Genomic DNA, 15,427 nt, shown 5'->3' on the forward strand with positions numbered 1-15,427 from the left:
TTGCAAAGACGTCCAAATTCCAAACAAGAAAGAAGGCCATTTTCAAAAAAGATGGATGTCTGTCTTTTGTGTTTGAATACTATGGACTTCCTGTGATTTGGATGTTTTGTGATTTGGAAGCAGGGGCGTATCTGCGTGGGGCCACAGGGGCCTGGGCCCCCGCAGATTTCGCCCTGGCCCCCCTCCCCGCCGTCAACCCTCCCCCGCTGCTTACTTTTGCTGGCGCCGAGGTCCGACCCGCAATCTCCGTTTTTCGTCTTCCTCCGTGGCCATGCTTCCAGGAAGTAACGCTGCAGTGCTGATTCGTTGAATCCAGTTCGACGTCTGACGTCAGACGTCGAACTGGATTCAACGAATCAGCACTGCAGCGTTACTTCCTGGAAGCATGGCCACGGAGGAAGACGAAAAACGGAGATTGCGGGTCGGACCTCGGCGCCAGCAAAAGTAAGCAGCGGGGGAGGGTTGACGGCGGGGAGGGGGTGGAGAGAGGCGGCGGCGGCGGCGGCGGCGGGGGGGGGGAGGCAAAAATGTGCCCCCCCTCTCTGGCTGTGGCCCCCCCTACCGCCGGATTCCAGATACGCCCCTGTTTGGAAGTCTTTGTTTTTCGGCCATTTTCATTATAGACCTCTATCATATCTTCCCTCTGCCATCTTTTCTCTAAGTTGAAGCACCCTAGCCTGTTTGGCTTTTCTTCGTAGAGAAGTCAGCCCATCCTCTTTATCATTTGGTCGCCCTTCTCTGTACCTATTCTAAATTTTGCTATACCTTTTTTTAGATGCAGTAACCAGAATTGCATACAACATTTGAGGTGCAGTTGCATCATGAAGAGATAGAAAGGCATTATAATATTCTCATTTTTTTTTAATTCTTTATTTATTAAATTTTGCATTTATATCTATACAACATAAATGTGATGAAATACAGAAAATATAATACAATGGAGTAAAACATTACCCTGAATGTAACACAAAAAGAATTTTTCTTTTTCAACATTTGTCCACAAACTTTTGGGTCAAGAACTAAGAAATTCTAACATAGGGAAAAAAAAAAACCCAGTTTTAAAGAGCGGATGGGAGATAAAAGCCCCCACAGCCGATTTTTCCAGCATTATCATCATTATGGGTTCTGTTCTAGGGACAGAGCATTCCTTTCCTTTGCTTCAATGAAATCTAATAATTTCTTAGGGCTAAAGAAAAGGTAGTTTATCAAATTCAAGGTAATACAACACTTGCAAGGAAATTTCAAAATAAAAGTACCACCTAACTTTAAAACCCTAGCTTTATACATCAAAAATTCCTTTCTTTTCCTTTGAGTTGCTCGCGCCAGATCAGGGAAAACTTGAATTTTATATCCCATGAATAAATCATTTATATGCCTGAAATATGACCTTAAGATGTTATTGCGGTCAAGTTCAAGTGCGAATGTCACCAGCAATGTAGTGCGTTCAGAAATAAGTTCAAGGGAGGATTCCAGGAATTCTGTCAAATTCAAATCAGTAGAAGGGGCAGCTTGAGCATTATCTTTAGCCAATGAAGATATCCCTGTGATATACTGGGTTCTCGTTATAGGAGGATATGCCTCCTCTGGAATCCCCAGTACATCCTTGAAATATTTTTTCAACATATCCAATGCATTTATTAGAGGAGACTTTGGGAAATTCAAAAATCTCAAGTTGTTCCTTCATCCGTTATTTTCAAGGTATTCAAGTTTTCTATCCTGGATATCCCGTTCCTTGACTAAAACCTCTGTGAGATTTTGTAATTTCACAATTTGTTCTTCAGTTTTTTGAAATTTAACTTTCTGCTCCTGAATTTGTTCAAACATTGAGTGATTAGACTTCTTTAAATCAGTTATTTCATTTTTAAATGAAGTACTTAGCAAAAGCAAGGTATTGTTCACACCCTGAATAGCGTCCCATAAGGCATTCATAGTTACCACTGCAGGTCTCTCTAATACTCCAGTACTCACGGTGCCGATCTCCAGGGCATTAAGTGCAGTTCCTTGAACCGAGTTCTGCATCGGTATTCCTTTGCCCGGGGTAGAAGTACTCGCGGGTCCTCCTGCAACAAACACTGAAGAGCCGGGAGATTCCACGGCGTCCAAAGGCTGAAACCCCGCATGCAACAAATCGGCTCCGGGTCGTGGAGGTGCAGTGTGAGAGGGAGGGGTCAGCGTAACTCCCTCAATGCTGCACTCGGCCCTCAGCAGGGCCGAGTTAATCGAAGTGGGTGACTGTTCTCCAGGGATCCCAATCCCGAAGTTATCCAAGGTCGTTTGGCGTGTGGAGGAAATTGATTGCGGGACCGCGGAGGTAGGAACCGCTATCTTTCCTTTTCTCTTCCCCATCGCTAGGTCAGAGAAACTTCTCACTCGCCAATTCGTCGATGAGCAATTTGGGAGCTGGTGAACCCGACTTCCGCTCACGTCGCCATCTTGATCCGCAATATACTCATTTTTGTTTACTATTCCTTTCTTAATAATTTCTAACATTCTGTCTGCCATCTTAGCTGCTGCTGCAGACTGAGCAGAGGGTTTCAATGTATCATGAATGGCACCACCTAGATCCTTTTTCTAGATATTGACTCCTAATGTGGAACATCATGTAGCTATAGTTTAAGTTCCTCTTCCCTACATGCATCACTTTGCACTTGCTCACATTAAATGCCATTTGCCATTTGGAAGCACAGTCTTCCAGTCTCATAAGGTCTTCTTGCAATTTTTCACAATCCTCTTGTGATTTAACAACTTTGAATAACTTTGTGTCATTATCTCACTTGTTATTCCTGTTTCCAGGTCATTTATGATCATTAGGAGTGGAGGAGTGGCCTAATGGTTAGTGTAGTAGGTTGTGGACCTGGGGAAACTGCGCTTGAATCCCGCTGCTGCCTGATGGTTGGCAGCGGGTTGAGATCCTGGGAAACCAGGTTCAATTCCCTCTGCAGTTCCATGTGACACTGGGCAGGTCATTTAACCCTCTGTTACCCCAGGTACAACAGTAGTACAATGTACTACCCAGACTGTAAGTCTGATAGGGATAGATCCAGTACCTGTAAAGTGAAGCTGTAAACCACTTAGGTCTAAGCAGTATATAAATACTAAAATGAGCAAATGAATGAATTTATAAATATGTTAGAAAACAGTGGTCCCAGCACATATCCCTGGGGAACCTTTTAACCATACTCAGCATTTTCTATCTTAATAATCCATAAAAGGACACTGCCTCCTACCTCATAACTTTTCAATTTCCTCATGAGTAGTTCATGAGGTAGTTTGTCATATGCCTTCTGAAAATCCAGATACAAAATATCAACTGGCTCATCTTTACCCACATGTTTATTCATCCCTTCAAAGTAATGCAGCAGATCTTGTCTAAATCCATGCTGGCTTTGTCCCATTAATCCATGCTTAGGTACATGTTCACTAATTTTCAACTTTAGTCTCTAACATTTTGCCTGGCACCAATGGCTCCAAGGCTGCTGCTAGCAAGGACTGGATGCCTGCAACTGCAAGTAAGTGCCCTGTTGGACCTTCCCAAACACTTGTTGCCACTCTGCCCATGCTCGCCCATAGCCCGCCCCTAACCTAGCCAGTTAGGGAATGGCTGGTTAGCAGGGATATTCAGTGGCTGTAATCGGTTAAGTGCTTGTGAGGGAGTGGGTGGTCTCCTTAAGGACATTACCTCACTGAGGCTGGAACTGAGCTACCTTAAGGCAAGGAATAGCTTAGGCAGCTTGCTGAGTCAGGAGGGTGGGGCTCAGACAGAAATGAAGTTAAAAGCTCTAGAGCGGAACAGAAAAGAAGGCCCAGAACCAGGGCCATTGTTAGACATGCAGGGGCCCAGGACAGAAATTAAGGAGGAGGCCCCCAATCCCCTTCTCCTCCCTGCCCCCTCCCCTCCCCTGATCTCCTCACCCACCATTACTACCACACATAAAACAACTTTAAATGACTTCTTCACACACAAAACACAGACAAACCTTCACAGACAAACCTTAGAACTATGAACCCCAAAACTGAACTAGGAACCCCAAGAAGTTAAACTATAACACTGGAGAAATAAAAACAGAAATGCACTTCATTTTGTACTGAACACAAACTGAGGCATAACCACAAAAGGAGTGGAGGGGGACTTAGGCCCCCCAAATTAACATCCCCCTTACTGTGGTTGGTGGGGATCCCTAAACCTCACCAGCTGATGACCACCTCCTCCCCCTTTTCAGGTCCACTGACCAGAACTCCCCAAGCTCTGCAGGCAACAGCAGTATTTCAGAGCTAGAGGAGGAGGTCTTCTGTTGGCTGGGCTTGGGGATCCCCTGCCAGCTCAAGTATTTAAATTTTGCATTCAGTAAGGGAGAAAATTTGGTGCCCATCCATTTTGGACTCAAGCCCTCTTCCCTCTTCCAAAATCAGCCATCTGGCTACGCTACTGAATAGAACACAAAACCCAGCTGTGATGCACATATCCCAAAGGTAACGTATTCTAGTTAATAAATTCAAAACAAAAAACAATTTGTTCTACTTTTGTGGTCTAGACATATTGCTTTTCCATCATCTTGGTCCCAGTTTCTCTTTTCTGATTTCTTGTCTATTTTCTGCTAATTTTCTTTCCAGTATTTTCTGTCCATTCTTCTTTTGTCATCTCTTTTCTCTTGTTCCATTCCCTCACTACACCTGTCTAACATATTGATTTTTCCCTTTCAGCTATGTCTCCCTTTTTTCTTTTCTTCCTCTGTCCATTCAAATTTCCCCCTCTCACGGCCTTCTTCTATTTAATTTTCCATCTCCTCTAAGTCCCTAGCTCTCTCATTTCCCATCTCACTCCTTTCCTAGCCTCCTATTTCATTCCATCTACTCCCAATTACCACATTTCTACCTCTGTACCTACTATTCTCCTGTCACTCATCTTTTTTCCACCCCCCCCCCCCCCCTTTTTACCTCTCCCACATGGTTCAACCATTTCTAGAATCTCTTCTCCCTCTCTTCATTCCTCTGGCCCACCCCATTCTCATCTGACAAGTCTCTGTCCCTCCACCCCCTTGCATCTTTCTGCCCTACCTCTCTTCCCTCATGCCTCCCCTATGGGTCCATCTCTCCTCCTCTCTCTCCCCATCCCTATGATCCAACATTACTTCCTCTCTTTTCTGTTCTTCTTCCCTCCACCCCTTGATGTGGCACCTGTTTTCTACCTCCATCACATTATTCAGTAGCTCTCCCTCCCTTCAACCCCCTGACCTAACATTTTTCCCTCTCTCTTCCCTCCCTCCCTCCCCTAGGTCCAACTTCTCTCTCTTTCTTCCAGACTGCCCTCATAGCCAGCATTTTTCCCTCCCTCACCACAACCCCAACATCCCTCCTTTTCTCTTCCCAATGGCTCTTTCATCCAGTATCTCTGTATATCCTGGGTCCAATTTCTTCCCTTTTTTTCCTTCCTTCCATACTATTGTCCACCATCGCTCTCCCTCTCCTCTGTTTCCAGGTCCATCATTTCTTCCCCTTCACCTCCCCCCACCCTCACTTCAGCATTTCTCCCTCTCTTTGAACCCCTTCCCCAAGTTTACTTCAAAAACAGCTGCTCCAGGGGGCCCCCAATGGGCCAGCATGTCTTCCCTTCTCTCCATCCCCATCCGGCATATCTTTCACCTTCCAGGTCTAACTTTAAAATGCATTTTCCTTCACAGGGGGGTTGCCAATGTGGCAACAAGTATGACATGCTACCTGCAGCCTCCTCACTGCATTCCTTCTGCTGTGGTCCACCCAGGCGGAAACAGGATGTTGTGTCAGAAGTGGGGTAGACCATGGCAGAGGTAAAATGCCAAGGAGGCCATAGGAGGCATGTCAGAATCACTGCTGTGCTGGCAACCCCCTGTGAATCAAATTGCATTTTAAAGTTAGACTGGGAAGGTGAGGGAGATACTGGATGGGGGTGGGGAGAAGGGAAAGACATGCTGGCCCATGTGTACCTGCTGGAGCTGTGGGGCCTGCCCCCCCCCCCCCCCCCCCACAATGCCAGCCCTGCCCAGAACTGAGGGATTGGGTTCTACACAATAAATTCCAAGCTTGGGCAGAGGAAAGGGTCCCCATAGAGGATCCTAGCCTGCGACTGCAGTGTTGGAAGATGGGTCAAGATGGAAAGATTTGAGCACAAGTGAAGTATTGAAGTGAGTTTTTGAATGCGAACAAGCATGAGTTAATGAAGCTGGGCTTCAGATTACTTAAGAGAGTAAAGTGTGTATTATGAGCAGGCTCCACCAATGCTTGCTGACTTATTAAAACTATATGTTCCTGCAAGAAATTTGTGTTCTTTAGATGTATTGCGATCGGTGATATCTGGTGTGCATGAGGATCACTTGATGGTTACGAGGAAGGAGGCATTTTTTGCTGCAGCCCCAGTAGTATGGAGCACTTTACCTTTTGCCCTAAAGGCTGAAAAATTATTGTTTCAGTTTAAGCATCTTCTTAAAGCGCATTATTTTATCATTGCTTTAGGACTTTCCTATCATTTATTGTAGTTCACTATCTTATTTTCTTAATTGTTTTTATAATTATTGATAGTACACCGCTGTGATCTTGTCTTATAGCCAGGCGGTGTAACTGTAAAGCTCCTTTCGTGTGAAATGAAGTTACATCCTGCCTATGATTGCATACAAGATCTGTGACCAGTGATTTAAATGTCCAGGAGCCTCTTCTTGCCATTTAAATTGCTTTGAATATCTACCTCTTTTATTTTATATGATGTACCACTCTTTCCAGAAAGTATGAAAGCAGTTTACAAAATTATAAAAACAAACGGATAAGGCTACCAAAAGATACAGACCTTGGGGGCACAACCAAAAGGAAAGAGCAAAGCAGTAGCATAATAATTCAATCTAATAATTAATGGTAAGAAAAAAACCACAAAGGGAAGAATTGGGTATGTCTGAATCCTACTGTCCCAAAACCATAAAGGTCTGAAACAGGAAAACACACCATATATTACACCCCCATCTTGCTCTGTCAAGCTTTGGAGACGAGGGAGGGGAGAGATGGCTGGTACTTGGTCTTTGCTTCTGCAGTTACTAGTGATATCTGACCATATAGCAAACTGGGATCACCACAGTGAAGGTAATAAACACTGGTACAACATAAATGACTACATAACCTCTGCTCTGTCCATCATAGCAAACATCAAATATGATTGATAGCAAAGAGAGCATGAAAGCAATCTACCTAAAGGTCAACAAGTTTGCTGACTTCATAAGAACAGAACAAACAGAGAAGTAAACTTGTCTCGCAGACGTGCTGCAAAATCAAAGCAGGCAAACCCACGCTTGCAGACAGACACATACATAAGAGAGTCATTTTACAACAGGTTACCTTGGTAGGAATTCCATGTAGGTTTTTTTTTTTGAGGGGGTGAACAAACATGTGGACAATGGGGAGCCGGTGGATATTGTGTATCTGGATTTTCAAAAGACGTTTGACAAAGTGCCTCATGAAAGACTGGTTGAAAGATAGGAAGCAGAGAGTAGGATTGAATGGTCAGTATTCTCAATGGAGAAGGGTAGTTAGTGGGGTCCCTCAGGGGTCTGTGCTGGGACCGCTGCTTTTTAACATATTTATAAATGACCTAGAGATGGGAGTAACTAGTGAGGTAATTAAATTCGCAGATGACACAAAATTATTCAGGGTCGTCAAGTCGTAGGAGGAGTGTGAAATATTACAGGAGGACCTCGCGAGACTGGGGGATTGGGCGTCCAAGTGGCAGATGAAGTTCAATGTTGATACGTTGAAACCTTCTGCTCAGTGTGCTGCTGCAGCTAAGAAAGCAAATAGAATGTTAGGTATTATTAGGAAAGGAATGGAAAACAAAAATAAGGCTGTTATAATGTCTTTGTATCGCTCCATGGTGCGACTGTACCGCGAATATTGTATTCAATTCTGGTCACCGCATCTCAAAAAAGATATAGTGGAATTAGAAAAGGTGCAGAGAAGGGCGACAAAAATGATAAAGGGATTGGGAAAGGCTAAAGCGGCTAGGGCTGTTCAGCTTGGAGAAAAGGCGGCTGAGGGGAGATATAATAGAGGTTTATAAAATAACTAGTAAAAAAGGCCTGTTTCTGGAACGAATGAAATGGGCGCTAGCAAGGTTTTCCTGGGAGTGTGTATCTTTGAGAGAGAGAGCCAGAGCGAATGTGCGGGTGTGTGACAGAGTGAGACTGTCTGTGTGACAGTGTGTGTGTGTGAGAATGAGAGTGTGTGACAGGGCCCCCTCCCCTGTTCCTAATGCCCCTCACCCCGTTCCCTCCCCTCCTTTTCCTCCTCCTTCCCACACTTTGGGTTCCTTAAGGCTTTCAAAAGTCTATGTACCCCCATTGCCCTAACGCCCAGTATCCGGATACCCCACCGCTTTCCTCCTCACCCCTCCCCCAAGATGTAATACTTTCACATACTTCATTTTTTTAAAAAAGTGTCCTATCTACCCTGTGTACAAATGCCCAGTATTCAGATTGTGTTCCTCTCGTAAATTTTCATTTCTTTCATTCATTCAGAACTCCCCCCCCCCCCCCCCCCCCCCCCCGAACACTTTTGGTTCCTTCAGTCTTTTAAAACTCTCCTATGTACCCTGTCTGCTAATGGCCAGCATTCAGATTGTTCCCAAATGTTCATGTCTTTCAGTGGTTCAGAACTCCCCCCCCCTCCCCCCATTTAACACTTTCGGTTCCTTCAGTCTTTTAAAACTCTCCTATCAACCCTGTGTCCTAATGGCCAGCACTCAGATTGTTTTGCTTTGCCAAATTGTCTGTCACTGAGGTCAGAGCATGCCTGCCTAGCAGACCACTTCCGGCAGGCACGGTCCCAAGCACATCTTGTTGGAGGTGAGAATTATTATATAGAATGAGTGGAGTTGAACGGGTAGATGTGATGCGTCTGTTTACGCTTTCCAAAAATACTAGGACTAGGGGCATGCGATAAAGCTACAATGTAGTACATTTAAAACCAATCGGAGAAAACTGTTCTTCACTCAACGTGTAATTAAACTCTGGAATTCGTTGCCAGAAAATGTGGTAAAGGCGGTTAGCTTAGCGGAGTTTTAAAAAGGTTTGACCGGTTTCCTAAAGGAAAAGTCCATAGATCATAATTAAACTGACCTGGGGAAAATCCACTGCTCATTTCTGGAATAAGCAGCATAAAATGTACTGAACGTTTTTGGGATCTTGCCAGGTATTTGTGACCTGGATTGGCCACTGCTGGAACCAGGATACTGGGCTTGATGGACCTTTGGTCTTTCCCAGTACGACAATACTTATGTACAGGATAGCACCAAGGAAGCTGCTAAGCAGGACAGTGTCTCAGGGATAAGAGCATAGGCCAACGATGCAAAGGCGCCGAAGCCTAGTTCAGGGCAGCTTAAATGTACCACTCTGCTGACGTCAGCCCCAGCACCCTGCGCACGCAACATCAGGCCTTCACCCAGCCCCACTTGTAACACGAGCGCTGCACAAGCGTGCTGCAGTCTGGAGAAGTAGGGTCCATCTGGAGGCTTTGAACAGTCATGGTAAGACCGTGACAAATTCAATAGGAAAGATACACCTTCATACCTTATAAAATAGTAGTGAACACATTAGAAATACATAAGATACCAATCCACTTAGACAATAGAAAAAGGTAAACTCCCAAAGATGATCAGATTACTGATCAAGAAGATCAAAGGCCATCATAAAAAATAAGTCTGAAGCTGAGTCTTAAAGTTTCTTAAGGAGGCCTCATTCCTTAAAAGAAATAGGTCATCTATTCCAGAGAGCTGGTAACAGCCAAAAAACAAAAAAGAAAGCACTATCCCATGTTGTAGCAAACCTTGCTTCTAAAATATGAGGAACTGTCATTCTTTCATCAGCCAGAGATCTCAGTTATCTACTCAGTGCTACTACTACTACTACTACTAACTAACATTTCTAAAGCGCTACTAGGGTTACTCAGCGCTGTACAATTTAAACATAGAAGGACAGTCCCTGCTCAAAGAGCTTACAATCTAAAAGACAAGAGAACAATCTAAAGACAAGTGAACAATCTAGAGGACGAGTGAACAGTTAATCTGATAGGGTGGATAGATTGGGGCATTCTATATTTCTCGAGCAGTTAGGCGCCGAAGGCAGCATTGAAGAGGTGAGTTTTAAGCAGAGATTTGAAGATGGGTAGGGAGGGGGCATGGCGTATGGGTAAAGGAAGATTGTTCCAGGCATAGGGTGAGGCAAGGCAGAATGAGCGGAGCCTGGAGTTGGCAGTGGTGGAGAAGGGTACTGAGAGAAGGGCTTTGTCCTGTGAGCGGAGGTTACGGGCGGGAACATAGGGGGAGATGGGGGTCGAGAGGTAGTGAGGAGCCGCAGACTGAGTGCATTTGTAGGTAAGGAGGAGGAGCTTGAATTGTGTGCGATATCTGATCGGAAGCCAATGAAGTGATTTGAGGAGGGGGTGATATGAGTATATCGGTTTTGGCGGAATATAAGACGTGCAGCAGCGTTCTGAACGGATTGAAGGGGGGATAGATGGCTGAGTGGGAGGCCGTGAGGAGTAAGTTGCAGTAATCAAGGCGAGAGGTAATGAGAGCGTGGACGAGAGTTCTGGTGGTGTGCTCAGAGAGGAAAGGGCGAATTTTGCAGATGTTGAAGAGGAAGAAGCGACAGGTCTTGGCAGTCTGTTGGATATGCGCAAAGAAGGAGAGGGAGGAGTCGAAGATGACTCCGAGGTTGCGGGCAGATGGGACGGGGAGGATGAGGGTGTTATCAACAGAGATAGAGAGTGGAGGAAGAGGAGAAGTGGGTTTAGGAGGAAAGACGAGGAGCTCGGTCTTGGACATGTTCAGCTTCAGGTGGCGGTTGGACATCCATGCCGCAATGTCGGATAAACAGGCCGATACCTTGGCCTGGGTCTCCGCGGTGATGTCAGGTGTGGAGAGGTATAGCTGGGTGTCATCAGCATAAAGATGATACTGAAAACCATGAAACGAGATCAGCGAGCCCAGGGAAGAGGTGTAGATTGAGAAGAGAAGGGGTCCAAGGACAGATCACTGGGGAACTCCAACAGATAGTGGGATGGGAGTGGAGGAAGATCCATGGGAGTGTACCCTGAAGGTGCGGTTGGAAAGATAAGAGGAGAACCAGGAGAGGACAGGGCCTTAGAACCCAAAAGAGGACAGCGTGGCAAGAAGTAAATCATGATTGACAGTGTCAAACGCGGCGGAAAGATTGAGGAGGATGAGAACGGAGTAGTGACCTCTGGATTTGGCCAGGAGCAGGTCATTGCAAACTTTAGAGAGTGCCATTTCAGTCGAGTGCAGAGGGCGAAAACCAGATTGAAGTGGATCGAGGATGGCATGAGAGGAGAGAAAATCAAGGCAGCGGCTGTGAACGGCGCGCTCAAGTATTTTGGAAAGGAAGGGTAAAAGACAGATGGGGCGGTAGTTGGAGGGGCAGGTAGGGTCAAGTGAAGGTTTTTTGAGGAGAGGTGTGACAACGGCGTGCTTGAAGGTGTCAGGGACAGTTGCAGTGGAGAGAGAGAGGTTGAGGATGCGACAGATGGCGGGGGTGACAGTATGGGAGATGGTGTTGAGTAGGTTGTGGGGATGGGATCAGAGGAACAGGTGGTGCATTTCGAGGAGGAAAGAAGGCGGGGTGTTTCATCCTCGGTGATCTCAGGAAAAGAGGAGAAAGAGACCTGGGTAGGTTGGTTGAGGGAGAGGGTTAAAGGGTGAAGAGGAGGTGGTGGCTTAGTGCATATGGAACTGCTATAGATGCAAAGGTGAAACCAGATTATGTAATACTTTCAGGCTTATTTTCAAAAGAGAAGGGCGCCCATCTTTCAACACAAATCGGGAGATGGGCGTCCTTCTCCCAGGGTCGCCCACATCGGCATAATCGAAAGCCGATTTTGGCCGTCCTCAATTGCTTTCCGTCGTGGGGATGACCAAAGTTCACAGGGGCTTGTCAGAAGCATAGCGAAGGTGGGACTGGAGCGTACTTAACACATGGGCGTCCTCAGCCGATAATGGAATAAAGAAGGGCGTCCCTGTCGAACACTTGGCTGACTTTACTTGGTCCTTTTTTTTTTTTTACGACAAAGCCACAAAAATGTAGCCTAAATGACCAGATGACCACCGGAGAGAATCGGGGATGACCTCCCCCTACTCCCCCAGTGGTCACTAACCCCCTCCCACCCTCCAAAAAAATTTAAATATTTTTCCAGCTTCTATGCCAGCCTCAAATATCACACCCAGCTCCATGACAGCAGTATGCAGGTCCCTGGAGCAGTTTTAGTGGGTACTGCAGTGCACTTCAGGCAGGCGGACCCAGGCCCATCCCCCCTACCTGTTAAACTTGTGGTGGTAAATGTGAGCTCTCCAAAACCCACCAGAAACCCACTGTACCCACATCTAGGTGCCCCCCCCCTTCATCCCTATGGGCTATGGTAGTGGTGTACAGTTGTGGGGAGTGGGTTGGGGGGGTTGGGAGGCTCAGCACACAAGTTAAGGGAGCTATACACCTGGGAGCTTTTTCTGAAGTCCACTGCAGTGCCCCCTAGGGTGCCTGGTTGGTGTCCTGGCATGTGAGGGAGACCAGTGCACTACGAATGCTGGCTCCTTCCATGACCAAATGGCTCGGATTTGGTCGTTTCTGAGATGGGCGTCCTCGGTTTCCATTATCGCCGAAAATCGTGGACGACCATCTCTAGGGACGACCATCTCTAAGGTCGACCTAAATGTTGAGATTTGGGCGTCCCCAACCGTATTATCAAAATGAAAAATAGCTGCCCATCTTGTTTCGATAATACGGGTTTCCCCGCCCCTTCGCGGGGACGTCCTGCGAAGACGCCCTCAGGAAAACTTGGGCGCCCCATTCAATTATGTCCCTCCACGTAAGCTAATATTAAATTCAATATGACATTTTATAGGAAGCCAATGATATTTTATAAACAAAGGAGTAACATGATCTCTATAATAATCGCACAGCTGGTTTTTGTAACGTTTGCACCCTTTTTAAATAGGAACTTGGAAGACCTGTGTCAGTAAAAAGGCCCCCTAGGTGTCTACTTTTCTTTTTAGGATTGAGTTAAAATAGGTAACATAACCAGCATGTTTATTAGGCACCCTGTTATTTTACCCTCTTTAAGCATTTCACATAGCTTCATTATCCTGAATACAAGAAACCCTCAAAACACAGGTTTATTTCAACCCATTAGGACGGCATTAATTTCTTAAGTATATTTTTAAAAAAAAGTCACAGAAAAAAAGTTAATTGAGGCTGAAAGGATCTTACCTTGGGCCACCTCACTTCCTGAGCTAATTGGGGCCACGCTCCAAAGGGTTTGCTGGAAAGCTGCATCTACATGTAAACTCCCATTGCCATATGACAAGTGCTGTAAACAGAAGATAAAACGTCTGTCATCACTGGAAAGTTAAATAAAGCTTCCTTCTGTCAGGGTATTAGGCAAAAATCACATATACAGAGGGTCATTTTCTAAGGGGGTACCTGGAAAAGAGGACAAGAGGGCACCTATCACATGCTATTTTATGAAGACAAATAGGCAACCGTCTTACGTTTTTATAAAATACTAACTTAAGTGGCAGGAGTCATATCTATATTTCAGGCACAAAAATTTACATCTGCCCTGGAGCAGATGTAAATCTTTACACCTCTAATTTTTAAATACACACATAGATTTGTACTTAGGATGGAGAGGAAAGGGGAAAGAGGGAGACGTGGAAATAAAACAGTAGAGCCCTAATAATTATTTAACAACTCATAAACCCTTATATATGTGACAGAGAGAAAATAAAAATCTGACCATTTAAGGAAATATCCACCACTTCCAGTGGCCCACAAACCTAGACTGACAAATATCATTAGCCAACGAAGTGGGAGAATGTAACGTTACCTCAAAAAGCACCTGAGCAACCAGTTTTCTTCTGCTTTTTTCCTGTTTTTGTGGGGTCTCCTGTCCATTTGACATTTTTCTCTCTCCATGTCCACCATCCATCTTTCCTCTGTATCCCTATTCATCCAATCCAGTGTCGCGTTCTCGAGGCCCTTGGAATGCTGTCAGGTCCTCGAGGCAGCACTGGGGATCGTGAGCCCATGGGCCCCTGCCGAGGAGCGGCAGAGGCAGGCAAGACCATCTTGGAACTGGACGTCCGGAAGGACCGGACTGGAACTCGGGACTGGAAGTAGGCCACTGGAACTGGCAGAACAGGAACCGCTTCACCTGTGCTTAGCCACCTTTCCGCTGGAGTTGAGCTCCAGCGTGCGGGCAGCCGACAGGCCTTGCTGGCCAAGGCCGGACTGGAGATCCATAGGACCCACCGAGGATCAAGGAAACACGAGGAAACTGGACTAGGAACTAAACTCAGACGGAGTGCTGCTGCACAGCCACTAGCAAGAACCAGACGGCAGACCAAGGAGACAAGACATAGGAACAAAGACTAGAGCAACATGCCAGCAAGGCAGACTGGGGATCAGGGAATACCCAGCAGGTAAACCCACTAGCTAGGACGCAGCAGGAAACAGGAACCATGCCCTGGCAATAAACACTAGCTAGACAGAGAGACAGGATTCAGGATATATACACAGGAAATACAAGCAGGGTAAGCACACAGACTAGGCAAGGCAAGATTCAGGATATACACTCAGGAAATACAAGCAGGGTTCAAGATAGGCAACAGAGCGAACAGAGTAAACCAGGAATATCAAGCCAAGGGTCTGAAGCCACAGCCGCTCCACACACCAAGTGGGAACTCACAAAGGCTGAGGCTTCCCATGCAGACAGAGAACAAACACGGACAGAGGCTTCACCCCAAACACAGAGTAAGCCAGGAGCAGAGGCTTCACCCCAAACACAGAGTAAGCCAGGAACAGAGGCTTCACCCCAAACACAGAGTAAGCCAAGAACAGAGACAGGGAAACCCCCCACGGCAAGACCACAGACACAGAAAGAAGCTGGACTGGGACCCAGAGAGAGGCTAAGCAGTAGTGCAGCAGACACCTACTAACCTGGCCTAAGAGCATAACACTTCATGCAAAGGCACTGACTACAAGCCCAGCACTTCCTTATGAAGGCTCTCACTGATGAGTCACTACCAGCAGGACAGAAGCAGGAAGTTCCTTGCCTCCAAAGAGAGGCTTGACACACAGAGAAAGAGAGCCCACAGGAAGGACAAGCAGGAGCCATCTTAGATACTGGCATAGAGGAGGCGGCAGCCATCTTGGAAGAGGCATAGCCCACACAGGTGAGGTCCAGTAAGGCAATCAGCACACAGAGCCAGAGAGAAACTAAGACAGAGACAGACACAGAGACAAGCAGAAGCCAGCACAGCCACTGACTCCCAGAAACAGGGCAAGTATGAGGGTGGTCACGGCCACAGACGTGACATCCAGCACCTCTATTCTGTATCGCTATC

The 15,427-nt window shown here is 46.2% G+C and overlaps 1 protein-coding gene across 1 annotated transcript in view; it reads right to left on the reverse strand.

The window, feature by feature from the left end:
• RYR2 (ryanodine receptor 2) overlaps positions 1-15,427 on the reverse strand; it is a 908,577-nt gene that overhangs the window by 752,210 nt on the left and 140,940 nt on the right. The window contains 1 exon segment of the mRNA XM_030194683.1: positions 13,290-13,389. Within this exon segment, the coding sequence (XP_030050543.1) occupies positions 13,290-13,389 (100 nt within the window).

This window comes from Microcaecilia unicolor, chromosome 3 (genome assembly GCF_901765095.1).
Source record: "Microcaecilia unicolor chromosome 3, aMicUni1.1, whole genome shotgun sequence".
Classification (NCBI taxonomy): domain Eukaryota; kingdom Metazoa; phylum Chordata; class Amphibia; order Gymnophiona; family Siphonopidae; genus Microcaecilia; species Microcaecilia unicolor.